The sequence below is a fragment of the Pararge aegeria genome, chromosome 12 (assembly GCF_905163445.1).
Source record: "Pararge aegeria chromosome 12, ilParAegt1.1, whole genome shotgun sequence".
Taxonomy (NCBI): domain Eukaryota; kingdom Metazoa; phylum Arthropoda; class Insecta; order Lepidoptera; family Nymphalidae; genus Pararge; species Pararge aegeria.
Genome location: NC_053191.1, coordinates 10,623,516 through 10,644,623, shown reverse-complemented (window position 1 = coordinate 10,644,623; position 21,108 = coordinate 10,623,516). Strand labels below are relative to the sequence as shown.

At 34.9% G+C, this 21,108-nt stretch overlaps 1 protein-coding gene across 1 annotated transcript in view; it reads right to left on the bottom strand.

The window, feature by feature from the left end:
• LOC120627788 (proline dehydrogenase 1, mitochondrial) overlaps nucleotides 1–21,108 on the bottom strand; it is a 45,189-nt gene that overhangs the window by 20,944 nt on the left and 3,137 nt on the right. Inside the window, exons 2-3 of the mRNA XM_039895817.1 lie at nucleotides 3,395–3,516; nucleotides 479–565 (exon numbers count right to left, since the gene is read on the bottom strand). Of these exons, the coding sequence (XP_039751751.1) occupies nucleotides 479–565; nucleotides 3,395–3,516 (209 nt within the window). The remainder of the gene's footprint in view (nucleotides 1–478; nucleotides 566–3,394; nucleotides 3,517–21,108) is intronic.

Below are 21,108 nucleotides of genomic sequence, written 5' to 3'. Positions count from 1 at the left end.
TACGTAGATTTCATGCCGTTGATTTTAATGTTCATTACTATCCTGTCATCAATAAATGGCGGGTGGCAACCCTATCGGAATCAGCGTTATAGTTCGAACTTAACCCTATAAATAATTGAAAAAAGGCAAAGCTACTATTTTGGTACCTACCCTATTAGATGTTTGATGCTACGGGGTGGTTTAAAATACAGTAAAAATCGAATATCGAATCGGATAAAGAAGCCACAGGCAATTGGCAGGTCAAAAGGTGAATAATATAATAGGACATTTTTAGGTGCGGATTTGGATATATTTTTTTTACAAAAATATTTGGCACAAATTCAATCGTTTGGTATAAACAAGGGCCACTATTTTCTTGTAGATTTATGACAAGAAAAATGAAACAAGTCCGATAAATAAATTAATATATATATATAAATATATATATATATATATATATTGATTAATTAATATAATAAGATAAATCGTTTAAATGTACCTGACTTCGCGTTTCTCAGCCTCCTCTTGGGAAATATCTTCCTCGACGGAATAATCGAGGATTGACTTGACACCAAACGAGCGCAACCTGAAAAAAAATATATCATACATTTGACTTCAGATAATTAAATTATGCAATAAATTAGGAAGATATTATAAAAATAATAATTTTTAAATCGACAACGCGAACCTTTTTCTTGTCAGATCTTATAATTATTATGTACAGGTCATAGTTACATATTATATAAAAGGTACAGGTTATATTTATAGAATACATCACTACTACAAGTTATAATGACCTGACATTGTGTAGACCAAGGATACCTAAACATATGTATCTAGAAAAAGACAAAAAGTGTGACGCTGCGAGGGTGACAAGACCGCAGAAATTGGAAAATCCAACAAAAGTCCTTAGTTTGTCGACTCATGGGCATTCATCGTTGAATTTGAAGATGTTAAAGACGAATATGGGCTATGAAATATTTCTTAGGACGTACAGTGTATTTATGTACTTATTTATGATCTGTGTACTGTCTACTGCAGTCTTTATCGAAGTTTCCCATATATATCATACAAGGCCTACCTTTTATTTTTCTATCATTTATTATTTTTCTTTTTTTTTTTTAATTATTAACAATGCTTAAGAATAAATTAAAAAACACTATTAAAAATTTATAAAAAAAAAACTTCCACTCCCGCTTGCGGGGCTTTTGAATGCCCAAGCAACCGGTGGTCAGGGCTCCAGAGTGAGAAACCTCCTCACAATACGCGCCGTTTCAAGGACTACTGCCTTCTGTATCCGACCCTTGATCCAACAACCAAGCGAAAGCTTCTTGAGATGTTGGTCGAAGCTTTTCGCGAGAAGACCATTGACTGAAACGACTATCGGAACAACAACGGTCGACTCAACATTCAAAATACCTTCCTTCCTTCTCATACAAGGCCTACCTTGTTATTATACCTATATAATATAATTAAGACATGCGAAAAACATCACCTTTTAAAGTAATATAATATGATAATTACTATACGAGTCAGGTGATATTTTTACATATTACTGGAATACATAAATAGTTATTCGACGAGTTCGATAGACTTTTTATTTATTTTATTTTTAAGAGGGTAGAATCGAATTTTTATGCAAACACACCGGAGGAATGGACAGCACGGCTGTATATAAACCTCTTTACTACTTAAAATATAAATTTTAAAGACCTATCAAAATTGTTCAATTTAGACACAGTTTGTTAGTAATCGAAATAGCAGTACTGGTGCAATTCTTTTAAGTGAAACTAAAAATTTTTTAAAAAAAATAGTGGTATCCTTCTCCACGGGAATATTGTGATGTTAGCGGACTGACCTGTTAGTGAGTACCTATAGCAGTTATATTTAATCCATACCCCGTAGTATACGTCTTTGTCTGTAAGGTAGTAACAAGCCACGGCCGATGCCACCCACCAGACAAAATATTTGTTTGGATTTGTATTCTCAAAGGCAATCGGTAGGTTTCGGGTTACGAATGTGGATTCGTTTTCTTTAAATTTGGCTACATATCTTACGCTGTGTGCCAATTCTTTATCTGATATTGTTTAGAGGACACTCTTATAATGGTCGAAGAAAATATAGTAGCATGCAAGGCAAAAGAATCAACCTTCTCTATATAATTACAATACTATTACAGCACGGGCTGAAAAGAGATTTACGGTACAGAGGCGGATATAGTTCCGAACACAGCTTGCGTATCGAGACTCAAATAATATTATGATCTACATTCGATTTTTTTTTAATTAATTTACTCAGGTCATGGGCAATTTTCATTTTCCGCTCAATTACCGTAATTTTCATGATGACACATTGAGGAAACATATCGACCGAATTAGTTTTTGAAGTTATACTTCTTTTGGCGCGTTACAGAAAAATGATGATGCAAATTTTTACGATGCGCGCGCATACCGTCACGAAAAACCGACAACCTGAAGTTAGCTATAGTCAACATTTAAGGTTTCCAAAAAAAGGTTTGACAGTGTTTGTTTACTTTTAATTGTCAAAGTCTGCGGGCTCATTCTGGTGATTTAATTGAGTCAATTGTACACAAATTTCAAATTTTAATGTTGAGTGAATCTCGGTTGTCTTATAATGAGATAACTAGATAATGCGTTATAATAAATCTTTCAATGTATTAAATACCTTTTTTCTATTGTTACTGTGGTTTGTTCTACAAACATAGATTAAGGCGAAAGATAAAACTTTTGAAAGATTTTTATGTTGTTACGCCAAAGAAGTATAACTTCTAACGCGTGTACACACATGTTTTTTATTTTTTCCTTAGTACTTTTTGTCTTTGGTCGACCGCTGAAACAGAATATGCAGTAGCAGACTTGGGCTAGTCGTGTGAGGAGTATCGGCCACTGTAACTATCAACCTACCAGCAATGTCAATTTGACGACCTCCGTGGCGCAGCGGTGAGCGCTGTAGTATTTATCCCGGATTCCGGGTTTATTAGTCCCGGGTTTGATTTACGACCGGGGCAATTTTGTATTTATAATTTCCAAATTTTCTCAGATGGACAAAGGCCTCATGTACCATCAGGAGAATACAGTCAAGGGCTCACATTTAGAGTAATGAAAAATAAATATAAACTTAATATCCTTTACCGCAGAACTTGCGTAACCGACATAAAAAATATATTCCAAAAGCTTTGTTTAAACATACAAAAAAACCTTCTTTTCTAAAATTACGAATACGCTAATTCGGCGGTAAAGGCTCGATATGTTTAAGGGACAGTTTCTCTTTGGTAACAATTTCTGTTATTTCCGAGTCCAAAATTTCTTCTTCTTTATTAGCTTGTTAAAATAACTAAGTATGACTCGAGGGTATACCCATAAGAAACTAAATATTCGCTAGTTTTGTATAATACCTTTCAATGGTAGGCTTGATTTTATTCTGGTCTTCGCCGGCAACGAACTGCCCGTAGAAAGTTGCCTTCATGATAACTTCGAAGAGCCTCTGTCCTACAACCTGCCGCAGCCTCTTCATCAACTGCGTGCAAAAAAATAATAATATGCATTATATAAATTTTTTAGGGTTAGTGGAAAAGCATCGCCTTTGATGATTGATGATAGTACTTGTGCCATATTCACAATATTTCCATCTAAACTAACCTATCAATTTATTTTAGTTTTGAGATTCGTGTAAAACAGAATCGACACCAATGTAATAAATTGTACCTACGCGTGATGAACTTTATCGAGTAGGTACAAGTGCATTGATCTCAATCAGGAATAACTTATAGTTTTGGCGTCACATACGTTACGTTAGTTCCGACCAGCGAGAGTGTTTTAATTATAGAATCATTTCGGACGACATTTTCTACGATACCTATATACCGTCTTATAAAGAAAGGCAGAAGTTGGATACTTCAAAGGCTGTAGTGTACGTTGTACACTCGTAGTGAATAAGTAAACACAAAACTTTTGGTATTTACAGGCTTTACAATCGTCATAACTATGGATGCATTATTATTCCTTACAAAAAAGACATGTTAATAGAAATGTAGATATGATATAGCTACAAACTTTATACATATAGAAATTTGTATAGATTGTGGCTACTTAGCGATAAGGCCGCCTTGTGTACCCTACTTTTTTCTCGTTTTTCTGAGTGGTGTACAAATAAAGAGTATAAATAAATAAATAAAAAATCTCTTCTATATATCTATATATATACTTCTATACTAATATTATGAAGAGGAAAACTTCATAAGTTTGTGAGATTGTCTCTTCGTATAATGAACCGATTTTGAAAATTATTTTCAGGCTAAGTTACATTCACTTGAAATCTGAAAATATTTTTTTGTGGTACTCAGAAAACCGGTAAAATGAAAAAAAATCTTACGAACGCTGCCTTAACGATGAGAGATAAGTATGATATTATGATTGAGTTCTAAAGAAAAGTTGTAGTTGTAGAGCTTAATAATGCCTTTATATTTAAGTAACAAAAAGTATTTTTTCATATTAAAAAATATATAAAATTAAAAATGTTGATCATTGTCTCGAAAATTATGAATTCTAACTGAAATAAGTAAACTTATCGTCTTAAGTTCCCTTTTACTGCATCTAATTTGGACGAATGGTTAGATAGGTGCTATACCTATCTAAGTATTCGTTCTGCGACCATGTCGTAATCTTCTGAGTGACATTAATTCTATTAGACGGTTTTTTTTATTTGTTTAACATGTCTTGACTTGGCAACATTTGTTGGCTTATATCGGGTTGAAACTCCTGTAGGACCGTTCTAATAAAAACATTAATATAGTAGGTATAAAGATAATACTATTATATTTTAAACAATAAAAATAAACATTATTTATTCAATCATAATCATTTCATTTACTCACCTGGAACCTAGTAATGTAGCTAAATTGGCATGCATATCTTTACATACCCACATAAATATGTAGTAAAAATATAATCCTACAGGAAGTCGGGAAATAAATCATAGTACTGACCGAACCACATTCATAACTTGATCACGATTTTTTTTTACCGCGCATTGAAATGGGCACGGGTCAGCTATAACAAGTATTGTGAAGCTTTGGAGTTTGTTTGGTTGAACACGCTAATCTCAGGAACTGCTGTCTCGACCTACCTACGATCATCAATGAGAAATGTTGCAAAAACTATCTGCAAATTATATCGTTTTGAGAGATTCCAATGCGACCTACGCCTAAACGAAGAAAGTATGTAGTTTTTGTATGAATTGTTTCGCTTTAAAAATTCTTAAATTCTAAAAAAAAATCCACGACTACAAAATATGACCATGTTTTAAGGTTGACGTACGCGTACGAAGTCGCGAGGGACCTATAGTATTATAACCGAAGCCAATGACAGTATGTTATTAAAAAAATTCATCATCTAGAAAGGCACTGCCGTTGCACAGTAGTGTTGCCCAAATTCAGTCTTGGTCTTGCAGTCTTGGTCTTGTTCTTGCGTTTTTGCAAGACCAAGACCAAGAACAAGACCGCGTATTTTTAGCAAGACCAAGACCAAGACTGACCGTGCAAGACTTGAGCAAGAACAAGACATAGCCTGCAAGACTCTTGCGTCTTGCAGCTAGGACTTAGCGCTATTTCACGGAGTAGTTAGGTGTAACAGTTCGGTGTATAGGTAGGTAGGTACGCTTAGGAATTCTATGAGACGCAAAAAACTATATCAAAGAATATGAAAAACTGGACCTATGCGCATTACGACTAATACCATAAACATAGCGAATAAAAAAATATCTATTAAAATCAAACTGAGTGCATGCATAGTTATGTTTTAACCATCGGCACTTTGATAATGCGGCATCAAAGGTTTTGTACTTACTTCTCAAAGAAATTTGCCGCTTTTCGGAAGTACATGGTTATGATACACGCGCCGGCGGCTTCTTTTGAAATCTAAAACAATCGTTGCCGCCGCGCCGAAATCATAACATTTGACACTATTCATGCAAAATAATTTCTAATTTTAAGAGTACCTACAGGTGTTCCAAAGAATAAATAAGTTTCAGATTGGTGATTTTAGATTGGTGGAGGACGCATGAGACAGAGTATCCGATTTTATCGAAAATGGCCCGTGATTTTCTCTCAATACCTGCAACTTCAGTACCTGCTGAGAGGTTATTTTCTAAAGCATCATTAGTAATTAGAAAACATAGAAATAGGTTAAGTGATGAGTCAGCCAGATGGTTACTTTGTATTAATTCTTGGTCAAAAGAATTGATATAAAGTATCATAACCTAATGATAAAGCTGTTGATTTGTGTTGTATTTTATTTTTTATTCAAATAAATGATAAATCGTAAAACTCTTTTATTAAATTTCTTATAAGTTGAGGGTTCAATCTCTTTCTAGACAGATAAGTATTGTTCTTTAAAATACAGTCAAGTTATTGTAATTAATTTGTTTTTTTACATGTTTTAGCAAATGTAAGCTTATAAATCATAAATGTTTATTAACAAACAGTTACTTCCATGGAAAACGACATATAGGTCAGTTGATTTTTCGAATTTCTTATCAAATCTTCAGTTATTTATTAATCTGCTTGATCTTTACTATGGCTATGTTAATTCAAGCTCACAATGTTCCAATTCTAATACGTTTTTCTAAGATTTAAAGTAAACTTTAATAAATAGTAATAGACTAATAGGTAATTGCAAGACTTGCAAGACTCTTGCTGCAAGACCAAGACCAAGACCAAGACTGGGAGCGCAAGACCAAGACCAAGACCAAGACCAGGTGTATTGGCGCAAGACCAAGACCAAGACTGGCTAAGTCTCGTCTTGTTCTTGCATTTGGGCAACACTATTGCACAGTAAGTGCCGAGTCTTTGATGTAGCCGACGCCTGCCTTTTGACATGAGCCTCGAAGCGCATAAGATATTTAAGTGAACAACCTATACGAGGCGGTCTGACTCCCCAATTTTTTTGCAGACTTTATCTCTGGGGCTGAGAATTTCTAGACTCTCTTTCTCTGTCTCATATTCTATATTCTAAAACGGTGGCAGGCTAACCTGTAAGGTTAACTACATTGTAGTTATATAAAACCCAATGCTCGGTAATAATCGGTCTCTACGCGATGTCGTACCGGAACGCTAGATTGCTTGGTGGCATGTCTTTGTCAGAAGGGTGGCAAGCCACAGTTGAAGCCTCCAGACCAGAAAAAAATGAGCAATTATTAATTCTAACGCCTACCGTTACCTACAGCACCTTAACCTATACTGATTTTGACAAAAAAAATACAGGTAGGTAATTAGAAGGTTGGCTGGAGCAAACAGTACCTAACGTAGGCCGACAAAAACTATAATATAGTTATTTTGTAGGATTGTACTTTCATAAATATTAATACATTTTTCAAATACTTATAGTGTTCTTCTATTTCTACATTATTTTTGCGACGTGTCGTCTCGTTAGCTGGAAAAATACCAAATCATTTATTTTGATAGCGCTTGAAAGAAAACTTTATCTCGCTAATCAATCAAATAACGTGAGACGGTAGCGTCGTGTGAAGTGTAAATCTATATAATTTACGCTAAGTACCTACCTACCAAATTCCTAGCTTTATTTACCTTAAATTATACCGTCTTGTTAAACACATAACTATGTAACTCAGATAGGTGTTCGTAGAAAGAAAACTAGCAGGAACTATTCGGAGTTTCCCCGCAAATAAAGTTTTAAAAAAGAAAATTACACCTCTAATAGAACCTTAAGCATTTTCACTTCACGCTATTGTCACAGTAAATAAAGTGTATTCAGCTAAAGTGTATTTACTGTGTTATTGTTCGCAATTCCCATACAGTTTGATTAGCTTGATTATTATCTTAAATAAATAAAATATATTTCGGTTGCAATTTTATATTTCGTTCTTATTATATTATACATTATATTGTTTATGTGATACAATATGTATCACATAAACAATATGTATATCATAATTATCAAGGGATAAATAAAGGGTTTACTTCTTTTAACTTTACGCTTTTTTTTAAACTATGTATTATTTTTATATATATAAAGAAAGCTTGTTAAGCTTTTCATGGGTATTCTAATTTTCCTAGCTGGATAAGTCGTAAGTTTTTTTTTCGTAGAAGAAATGTGCTTAGAGACAGACGTTCTTACTAAAAGCAGTGTAAGATGGTAATAAAAAACAATACCTGGCTCAGTTTATTGTGAGGCTTCTTGGAACCCTCGTAGCTTAAGTTCCATCATCCACTACAATAGAATAATTTTTATGTAGGAACACCTCAAAAGTGCCTCACCTTCTTTCATTATTCTTTTTAAACAAAGAAGAAAGTTTTGATTTCGACTTGCAATCTAATAAATATGAAAAAGTTGTTGGTTTGTCTTTTTGTTTATGTGTAATCGTAACTCTGAAAGGATTCCATCGATTTTAAACATTCGTTAGCCATTATAAAGCTATTTGGTCCAAAAGTAACGTACGCAGTTTTTTATTTCAGTTAAAATAAGATTTAAGCCTGAAATCGGGTAATTTTGCGTAAACAAGAAAAATAACTGTTTCTTATTTCGGTTTAAGGGAGTGTTTTTTTGTCCACTACCTACTTAAATGAATAAATAATGAGGTTTTAGTTTTTCAACTTTATTTTATAACATTTTTTTTTGAAGTTATACTTCTTTAGCGGCGTTAGGAAAAAATTATGCGAGTGAAATTATACTATGTAACGAAATTCACGCGCACATGGTTACACGATTTTAACAGGATAAAGGTAGTTGCGAAAACGAGTAAAAGGGGAATACATCTGTAAATTTAAAATAATAGGAGTGCATAAGTGTTCAGGAGGTCTACTAGGAAGCCACAGGCCCCGTCTCAGCGGCGACGTCAGAGTTAAGAGTGTATGCGCCGCCCCTTCAGGACAGCCATCTTGCTGGAGGGCGTGATTCACTGCTGCGCAAGCGCCTCCTTCATTGAAGCCATCTTGTTCCGAGGCGTGGCCGTTAACGTTGACCTGCGCTGAGCTCATGCAACCCTGGTACCTGACAATTACTAACTGTAACGATTGTGACATTTGAACATCCAGACTTTTGTTATTGTTTGTACAGCGAATGGAGCACATGCGCATTTGATCTCTTAGTTGGGGTATTATAATGCCTGAGCCATACTTTCGACTGATATGATTGGTAATGCTTGTCCCACACTGTCGAGGAGTTCAGATTTGATAAACTAAATTACCTTCTAAGATTATCAAAAGTTAATATAACATAAATTAAAGGATTCAATATGAACAAATCATTCTCTGAATCTAACATTGCGGAAGATTCGCCTAACAAATCGGACTCAACATCAAGTTTTGTCTCATTGCGTAACAAAAGAAAGAGGGAAAAAGAGGACTTTAGTTTTGAATTCTCTGTATTCAAGGAGGAAATGAAAAGCTTGATACACTCTATGGTGTCCACAAATAGTGAAGAAATAAAGAAAATTACACCGACACTAGCAGACATTCAGCAATCAAATCGAAACATAGAAAATTCTATTGCATTTCTCACATCTCAAAATGAAGAATATAAAAAGAAAATTGAATTATTGGAAATGCAAGCGCAGGAAGATAGAAAATACATAACTATTTTGGAAGATAAAATTGAAGACATACAGAAAGGGATGAGGAAAACTAGCTTTGAAGTTAAAAATGTGCCGAGGAATGATAAAGAGACTAAGGAGGATTTGCTTGACATGGTAACTTGCCTGTCCAAAAACATTGATTGTGAAATAAGTAGGTCTGATATAAGAGACATATATAGAGTACGTCCAAGAAAGGAAGGACAAAGGAATACGCCTATAATAATAGAAACAATGTCAACAATAACCAAAAATAACTTCCTTAAAATGAGTAAGTCTTTTAATATAAAAAACAAGACAAAAATCTGTGCGAAACATTTAGGACTACGCCGTGAACCAGACACTCCGGTTTACATATCTGAAAACTTAACAGCGAAGGCCTCCCGACTATATTTTCTGGGAAGAGGGCTTACAAATTCGGGTCTATATAAATACTGTTGGACGTCTTATGGCAAAGTGTATGTGAGGAAAGACGACAATTCGCGAGTGATTCTGATTACTAACGAGGCCCAAATTCAAAAACTGCAACAAGAAGACTGACTATGCTTAGTGAATACAGTGTCAATCACTCTTATAAATTTACATTGTTACTACATCTATCTGATTGTATATAATCTTAAAACATGCGAGCTAAATACTTTCATACACACATCACTTACTTTACTCACACATATCTCTCAAAGGTCACATTCCATAACTTACAATTACAAATTACTACCAAAAATCACCCTATATAGTTTGCTATACACACCAAACATACTCAAACAATCTTTACCTAAAAAATCTATGTTACTACTCTGGAATATCATAGTTGTAACACATGAATTGCTGCTAAGAAGGACGTATATTACACTACACGAAAAATACTGTAAGCTAATCTTTAATCATACTGTGGTGACGAACACTTGCTTCACACGCATACAGGGAAAAACATTTCAAAATGGATAATACACTATCAACAGTGAATGAAATAGACAAAACTGAAATAGCTACTTCAATAAATTGCGATATCGAAAACTTAAATGAATATATACATATAAATAAAAAAGATTTAACTATTATCACCCAAAATATACGAAGTATATATAAAAACATTGATGACTTACAAGTAACAATATCAAATCTAAGGCATGAAATCGACATATTAATACTAACAGAATGCAGACTTGACGACAGTAAAAACTTACCTCAGTTAAATAACTATATATCATTTGCTACAGCTAATCGTCTCAACCAAAACGATGGGGTAGTAATATTTGTTAAAAGCAATCTTAATCCTAAAATAAAAGAAATTATCTTAGATCAAGCATCATGTGTTCAGATTGATATTTTTAATCATATCATACTAGGTATATATAGGTCACCTTCTAATACTAATACTGATAGATTTACTGAATCACTTAGAATGCACCTTGACATAATCAAAACTTGTAAAAGTATTGTAGTAACTGGAGATATTAATATTAATCTTATCCAGAAACCTAATGAAAGTTCCACAGATCATAAAAATAGACATAATTATCTAAATATGCTATCTACGTTTGGACTTTTACCAGGGCATATATTACCAACTAGAGATAATAGCTGCTTAGACCACTTTATGCTAAAACTGGACAGAAAAAAGATCAATGCTAGTGTAGCTGTCTTTAACACAACCATCACAGACCATCTTATGGTATTTTGTAGTTTAACTAAAATTAAATATGCTAGAGAGACTACTAAGAAGAAAACTTATATTGATTTTGACAAAGCTCTTATAACACTAGCAAATAAAAACCTATCTTCTTTACTGCAATGTGACGACCCGAACAGTTTACTTGAAACTCTAACTACTAAAATCACTGAATCTTTACAAGAAAATACACATACTATGAATTTACCTAAAAAACAAAGAACATTAAAACCATGGATAACTCATGGTATCTTACGCTGTATTCGTCATAGAAATAATTTGCAAAAACAACTAAAACGTAATCCAGATGATAACATACTTAAAATAACATTTAAAAGATATCGCAATTACTGTAACAATTTAATTAAGAAAGTAAAACGTTTACATGATAGGAAATTATTACTTGATAAAAATCCAAAAGTGCTATGGAACAATGTAAGAAATTTAACTAATTCAAAACCCAGTAAAACAACAAATTCCCAATTACTAGACATCGACCCATGTCCTGCAAAGGCAGTTAACTCGGTAAATAACTTCTTTGCTAATGTTGGACCAAACCTTGCTAAAGAAATTGAATCAAACAATCAATTATCACTCCTTCACAAATCAATAGAGATACCTAACGGTAATAATCAATTGTCATCCTTTGTTATCTTAAATACCGATCACGAAGAGGTAACTTCAATTCTCTTGAAGTTAAAATCAGACAGTGCTTCTGGTATTGATAACATCCCTACAAAGTTTTTAAAACGCTCAAAAGACTTAATAGTTCCCATACTCACTTATTTAGCAAATCTTTGTTTTACAAAAGGTGTTTTCCCTTCACTTATGAAGCAATCAATTATTACTCCTGTGTATAAAAATGGGGAAAAAACTCAAATCAATAACTACAGGCCAATTTCAGTATTAACGGGTATGTCTAAAGTAATGGAAAAATTAATTAATAACAGACTAATTCACTACCTAAATAAATTTAACATATTATCTACCTCGCAATATGGCTTTAGACAAGGGAAAAGTACGCAAGATATCATCTTAGATTTAACTTCGCGAATTACTGACCATCTTGACCAGAAAAATAAATGTCTAACTGTCTTTTTGGATCTAAAAAAGGCGTTCGATACAGTTTCTATCCCCATCCTTGTAAAAAAACTACATAACATAGGAATTAGAGGAAACCAGCTTAACCTGATGAAGGACTATCTAAGTAACCGAACTCAGCGCGTAAAAATAGACGACTCTATCAGTTCTGATCTTGAAATGACCTTTGGTGTTCCACAAGGTAGTGTCTTGGGACCTACCTTGTTTTTAATATACATAAATGACTTATGTGATTTTAAAATAAATTCTGGACATATTTACTCTTATGCAGATGACACTGCTATAGTATTTTATGGGAAAACTTGGATAGAAGTTCATAGCGCTGCCGAAACAGGCTTAAGAAAAATATCAAGTTGGCTTAATGCTCACTTTCTCACACTTAACACTAATAAAACAAACTATATATGTTTCGCAATAAATAATAAAAGTCAACCAATTACATCAAATCTAAAAATACATTACTGTGACGACCAGAGCGTAATTTGTACGTGTCCTACCATTGATAAAATAAACTCAACCAAATACTTAGGCATAATTATTGACCAAAGATTATCCTGGCATTCCCATCTTGAATTAATATCTAGCAGAATTAGAAAATTAATTTGGATCTTTAAAATCTTAAGACATGTTGCAACAAATAAAGTTGTTAAACAAGTCTATACAGCTCTTGCTAAATCCATACTGTCTTACTGCGTTCCAATATGGGGAGGAGCATCAAAAATTAAATTCCTTGAATTAGAACGTAGTCATCGCGCCTTGTTAAAAGTAATGTACTGCAAACCATATCGATTCCCCACAATTGAGCTATACTCCATAGATAACTTGTTGAGTGTGAGAAAGCTATATATATTACAACTATTATTAAGGAGGCATAAAACAGTAACCATAGACATAAACACAAAGACGAAAAGAAGAATAAACATTAGAACAGGTTCAAATATTGTAAAAACTACATTTGCTAAAAAACAATATACTAGACAATCGACTTATATCTACAAGAAGGTAAACAGTTTATTAAATATACACTCACTTAATACTTACCAGCTTAAAAAGACTCTAACTGAGTGGCTTGGAAAACTAACACATGAAGACACTGAGGCATTACTCGAAGCAAACAAGTAAAATCCCAATCGCAACACAAACACTGACACACACACACACACACACACACACACACACACACAAACACTCACACACACACACACACACACACACACACACAGAAACACACACACTCTCTCCCGGTTATTGATTTGATTTTATATATATAAGAATATATACACAGATAATACATATTATATACATTTTACGGAAGGCGGGACACCCTGGCACAAGTAAAATAATTACTTAAAAGGATGTCCCAACAACGGATAAATGTTAAATGTAAAACGTATTTTTTGAATAAAAAAAAAAAAAAAAATTTTTTCATTTTTTTTTTTTCATTTTTTTCATTTTTCACATCGTCCGCCAGCTCACTTTTACGATGCCCGCTCACACCGTCTCAAAAAACCGGCACCCTGAAATTACCTATAAGGTTTGACAGTGTACACTTTCTATTGTCAGAGTCTGCGGGCCCATTCCGCTGATTTAACTGATTCAATTGTACAAAAATCTCAAATTGTAATGTTCTGTGAAACTTGGTGGTCCTATAATGAGATAATTATTTAATGCGTTTAAATAATAAAACTTGTACAGTGTACAATGTATTAAATACCTTTTTTCTATTGTTAGTGTATAACGTAGAATAAGGCGAAAGATATATTTTTTTAACAGATTTTTATCTTGTTACGCCAATGTAGTAGGTATAACTTCTAACGCGTGTACATAAGTATAAGTACACACACGTTTTTTTTTAAACATAGCATTGCTATACTATTGATGAGTAATTCATTGTTATGTAAGATGATGAATATTTTTGGCGTAGTGTTGGCCAGAATTTCACTACTCTTCCACAAAGGAGGGGCGCGTAACGACTGACGAGGTTGCCAACTTTATATTGTTAATCGCATATTTAAAATTTTGGCAAAAAATTCCAGAAGTAATGTTGTAGACTTTTCTTGCCAATAGGCATGTACATTGTACCAACACTGTACACCACCTTTACTGTACGAGATCTACATACCTATATTTATATCCGGTGACGGCATTTTTTTTATTTGTAGTTGACAATTTAGCCCGTGACTGCAATCTCACCTGACGGTGATGCAGATACATTCTAAGATGGAAGCGGACTAACTGTCGGACCGTTTTTAAATTAAAAAAAAACCCAAATTACGCCTTCCAGAATTCGAACCCGGGACCTCCAACTGAAAACTACAGCGCTTACCGCTGCGCCAGGGCGTCCAGCCTTAAGGGGAAAGTTAGGGGTTTGCCTTCCTTTTGGGGGTATAGAGTTCGAACCCTGGCACGCACCTCTAACTCTTCAGAGCTGCTTTTTTAATTTAAGAAATTAAAATATCACTTGCAAGAAATCGCGAGGAAACCTGCATACCTGAGAGTTCTCCGTAGCGTTCTCAAAGGCGTATGAAGTCTACCAATGCGCACTTGGCCAGCGTGGTGGACTACACCCAAAACCCTTCTCATTTTGTGAGGCATCCCGGAGTATATGGATGATGATAACATAAACCCCCGATACATAAACGTGGCGTAACGTCAGGATAGTTTCGCAGTGTTTTGTCACACTTCAACAAAACACTGCGTAACTACTCCAACGCAATGAATAAGGATTACTCCGGAACGTCCTCAAGATATAGGTACATATAGCTTGAGCTCGATGTACCGATTCGCCATTATAACAGTATCCACTTTTCCTGACTAAGTACTTAAAGTGCCATCACCGGCTGACGTGTTTTGTTGAAATTGTGTATTTCATTGTTGAGCAGAAATTAAAGTGTTGTCTATGACGTCTTATAAAAATAATTTGCAACAGTACGATGCACTAGCTGAAGTCGCCATTTTAGTATAGGTAATTAGGCAACCTTTTTTTTTAGTTTAAATTAATTCTTCTTCCTTTATTCTAATTACTTTGTCATTGCTCCAATGCTATACCACGTTTATCAATAAGAGGGTTAAAGTCAAACTTAAGATGATAAAAATATTTATTTACCAAAACTCACCAGCACTAAAGCCTACTATTTATTAAAAGTTTATTACAATAACGATCGGTCGGGTCATACTGAGGTAGGTACAAAGGAAAACTCTTCGATCAATAGATTTTATGAACGAGGGGTAAACTATTGAATGTTAAACATGTGTCCCCGCCTACAACGGGCAAGTATCTTGTAACATGCACCGTGTAAACGGCGTCATGCAACGGACACTAGCAACACTGGTATAAGCCCCCGCATAAAGAAGTTAGGACAAGGTACCGGGCTACATGTAGCATCTACAAGAACCGCCTTATCTTCGCCATTAGATATGCCCGTATACGACAGTGGACACCTCAATATTTAACCCTAGCAGATCCAAAATGTGCGAGAATCTAATGAAGATTTTCAGAATTGAGAATGTAACTCAATGTGTAAAAGCGTGAGTTATTTTACAACACCAAAAAAAACATATTTGGTATACTAGCTGGATCATAAACCAGTAATTACTAGTTCGCAAATGAGTACCTACTTAAAGTTATTTGCATATGCCATTTGAATCACGTTCGAGACACCAGCTGACTGAATTGTGAATAAAAAATGTAACACTACGACGGGAAAATGCCGTTTGCTTGAAAAATTTTACTAACTTCACATCTCGCAAATGTTCACAAGTGTGACGCATTTAAAGGTCAATACGTCTACCTGAGGTTTCCACTTAGAAGTTTCAAAGCTTATTATTATTTTACTCGAAACAAAATTATTAAAAAGCTGCTGAGTTAAATCTAATCGATCTTATAACTTGAGTATGGTATCATTTTCTTATTTTTTTTTTATTCCAGCTTATCTTCGAAATTGCTTGACCGATTTAACGAGCAGATGATAGAGAATTACACAGTGATTAAAATAGGCAAATCTTTATTTTAGAAATCTAAAAGAAAGTTGATGATTTTCAAAGTTCCAAAAGTACAATAAAATTCAAAAAGGTTTCTTTTCGGGTCGTGCTGTCCGCTGAGAAAGAGTTTATCTATGATTGTTGGAAAGTCATACGTATTTCTAGTTAGAGTACTAAAATCAGCATAGATCTTAGCTTTTTATTTAAAGCAAACTTGGAGGGTGGAAACCAAGGGAAGATAAGTTTGTTATTACGTATTACCGCTAGATAAAGATAAATTTTAATCATACGAATTGGCTCACGGAGACGTTAACGCGTAACATGTCCTTACAATGTCACAGACGAATTCCGAAAAACGATATTTGCGATGCCTCGTGACTTATTTCTATCTGGGCAACTAAGACGTACAGAATATCTTAAAAACTGGTCTGACATCAAAGTCCAAACTTGGGCTTCTAATGCTTATCCAACAGCTCCATCAACTGCACTGTCGAGACCGTCACTCGAGCTTCGATCGCGTGTGACAACCTTTCTGGCGCAGTGGAGAGCGCAGACGTCTTACGTTTGGAGGCCCTGGGCCCGATCCCGGCAGAAGCAATTTGGGAATTTATACTTTCTCCATTTTCTCTGGTCTGGTCTGGTCTCGTTTGGTCATGTCGAGTTATCACCTTTCGGACAAAGACCTGATGCCGCGTAGAAACCGATTAGAGGTTTCAATATACTGCTTTAACCCTTCATGATTAGTCCGCTACCATCTTCGACTACATCACAACTCACTACCTTGAGATTGCAGTCTTTCTATCTTGTAGTGGAATAAAAATGAAAACGTATTTTACAAGAATACGTTCTTCAAGATCCAAAGAAAGTACCCACTCCCCGTAGTATTTTTGTCCTTTATGTCATAATTACGTGCCGTATAACATAAGAAACCGTAATAAACGTAGGTATGCCGTTGCTTCATGCAATCAAAGCAAGTAAAAAGTAGTCTGATCTCATTCAAATCCCTTAATCGTCGTAAAACATGATGTTATCAGTCTATGGCTATGTAAAACTGATAGTACTATCAGTCATTCACAATTAGACACAGCAACAAACAAAACAGAGGATAGAGGTAGTTTGAAGCGGAAACAGCTAAAGATTATTTGTATATCTTGTTATATCATAACGGCAATGATAAGACTATAGTTAGTGTTTGAATTAATGATTATGATGTCTTATTATTTATTCTCTATGTACGTTTTCATACTGTCGGAAAAGTGACATCACACTGCGTGTCTGGAACCCTCCTTCACTTTGTCATAAAAAGTGGACGAATGTTTTTAATCATAACTAAATTACAAATATTGGCAATTGAATGCAAATGTCTAGGTAGGTACATATTGAATTTAACTACTTTCGCTGCTGGAACTACTTTTGCTGTTAGCTTGTAAATCGATTTTCTTGATGCTAAACATTAAAGTTTGAACTAGCTAGCACAATTGTCTGATAAAGTTAGATAACACCTGACAGAAAAGTTGGATTATGCGCGTTCAGATTCATTGTCCTTAGGTTCAGAGCATTTCTTAATAATAATAATTACCAATAAATGCTTTTATTTCAAGCCAAATACCCATATGCCCGAAAGAACTAGGTAATACGGTAAAACAAATAAATTGCTCTAGGTCCCATCTTTAATTAATCTATTTATATAAAAAATAATTTCTGTATCACTAAAACTCGAAAACTGCTGAAGCGATTTGGCTAATTTATTTCTTGAAATATTGCAATTGATGTCTTGAAAAATGTATGTCTTGGAAGTCTAGGCTAAAACTGTTTGAACATGAGTTAAAACGACTATAATAAATATAATTCTTCTGTACGTGTATTTGTCACCTAACTCCTTCCAACTACAAAACATGTTTGTTTTTCATGAATTCCTGGTTGGTGTGAAGTCAGAATTGGACCCGACAGGTGGCGCTACTTTAACGGTCAGGACGAATGTCATGTGAACTAGTAATAGATAATAATAATGCTAAGCTAAATTTAGTTGTTTTAAAAAATATATTTCGAGGCGTTGGAAAATTGCTGCAATTCAGTAATTACATGAATCCATTCCCGGCTAACTAGGTATAGAGCACGGGTCTCCTCCATCAATAAGAAGGGGTTAAGGCCGTAGTCCACTACGCTGGCTTGGTGCGGATTGGTGGACTCCACACACCTTTGAGAAAATTATGTAGAACTCACAGACATGTAGGTTTCCTCACGATGTTTCCCTTCACCATAGAGCAAGTGATATTTTAAGTGAACTTAGGAAAGTTAGAGGTGCGTGCTGGGATTCGAACTCAGCCCCCCGAAAGAGAAGTCGAGCTCGTGTCCAATGCGCTATCACCGCCTTCAGTAAATTAACCATAAAATTAGAATAGTTAAAAGGAATTAGAATGCTAGGTTCCAATACCAAACAGTATTCGAGCAAGATCCGCTTGACCTAATGCCTAGGAGAACATAACAGTATACTTTTTGTAAGTAAATAAGAGGCAAATGAACTGCCGACATCGCAAGACAAAAAAATTAGACCGTTGGCATTGATTGGCATCTATTTACAACCTGATCCAGTTCATCTTTTATAAGTAAGTATTATACTTCCCTACTCACAGACTTCACGGTTTTTTTTCACTAGAAGTTAGCCCTTGACTGAAATCTCAACTGGCAGTAATTGATGATGCTGTCTAAGTCGGTAGCGGGCTAACCTATTATGGAGTATGGTAGTCATACCCCTAATCGGTATCTACGGGACATCGCACCGGAACGATAAGATTTCATCACTTAGCGACACGTCTTCGTCGGTAGGGTGGTAACTAGCCACGGCCGAAGCCTCCCACCAGTACAGACCAGAGAAATTCAGAAATAATATATTCCCATATTGCCCCTGCCGGGAATCGAACCTGGGACCTCCTACTTAAGTTCACAGCACTCACCGTTGCGCCAGAGAGGCTACGTCGCGACGCCAAGTAATGAAATATTATCTTAGCCTATAGCCTTAGCAATAGTGTATTGTTATGGGAGATATTAATATGACCTGATTACGATATAATAACCCAAATCAGTCTATTGAAAGGATTTTTGAAGGAGTCCTTGATCATTTTACTGATATTAGTAGATCACCATTCACCAAGTAAGTACTGCTGGCCCCAAAATTTAACCACCATAAGTCCTGCCAGAGACTACGCCCACTACCGTGGATTTATGTTGTCTGATAAATATATATAAGATAATAAGGCAAAAGAGTAGGAAAAATTAACTCAAAGATAGGTATATCATAGATTTAATGATAATATTGTCATTTAATAAACGCGGCTTAAAGTGCTCTTCGAGGCACAACATATTTCTATCTACGGTCTGGTATTGAAAGTACTTGACCAAAAAAACTGACTCTTTGGTTCAATTTTAGGCAAATACAGGATCTCTTTATCTATACATGCTAAGCCATTTGACCAAAAGTTTTTTAGCAGTAGATTTTATATAGTTTTTTTCTAGTAAACTTTTGCGACAGACCTCGTTAGTTGAATGAAGCATTGTTGTGTTCCGATCTCAATGACGTGGTTGCCAGTGTAATTACAAACACCCCTGCCTGCCCTGATTGTTGGACATCAGGCGGCACTTTCTAGGCCTTTTTGCTTGCATGCCTTGCGAAATGTTGCACTGTTTTAGTATAGTTGATGGTTTTCCAAAAAGAAAACAACGTGCAGTCTTCATATTTGCAATTAGCTATGGAAAAAAGCATACGCGAGTGATAGAAGACTTTTTTCTAGTATCGACTAACCAGTTTTAATACTGGTTCATTCCTATCTAGTCGCCTCATCTGGTCGCAAATGCAACAATAGCTTTGCGTAAAAACTGGTTATCACTCAAATATGGGTTAGAATAACAAGACTCACCCTTGTTGAATATAGGGAACACGCTAGGTTGAATAATAACGACTTCAAGTAGTCTACTGCAAACTCCCCATTGAATTTATGACGTTTCAATTCCCGGAACGGGCCAACGGGGAATTTATATTATGTTATTAACAGTATTTCTGATTTTTTATTATTTTTTAATATAATCATAATTTTGTTATAATAAGATGTACCTACTGTTTGTAACACTTAACATGAATAAATGTATGTTCTTTCTTTCTTAATTTTATTTACTCTCGTCTGGTGGCAAACTTTAGCCGTGGTCAACCCTAACGACAAAGATGTGCCGCCAAAAGATTTAACGTTCCTGTACGATGTCGAGTAGAAACCGATAACAGAGTTTAATATAAAAGCCATACGTAAGAAAAAGATACTTACACCGCGCGAAATGGGGCTATAAAGAAATATGTACTAGATCTACTTACTACAGAAGCTTTGTCCACCAATCCGCACTGGGCCAACGTGGTGAACTACGGCCTAAACCTTTATCATTGTGGGAGGGACCCGTGCCCTGTAGTGGGCCGGTAATCGACTATAGAAGCTAAATAGTCTTTGTTGGATAAAATAAATATCCATATCGGTTTAAGTTTAAAAACAAATTAGAATTAATCCAAATTACCTACCTACCACATAATATTCCAGACTAAATAAAATGTAGGTAGGTAGTAAGATACCTAGGCAGATTTATCTACTAGCCAAAAGTTACTGAAAACGTAGACATGTGCTAATGAATTGTGTCAAACAATTGTTTAAAATAACATAGATAAGGCAGGTACCTACGTAGTTGCATATCTACGGCATACTTAATCGATGGATACGTATAAACGACGTAGT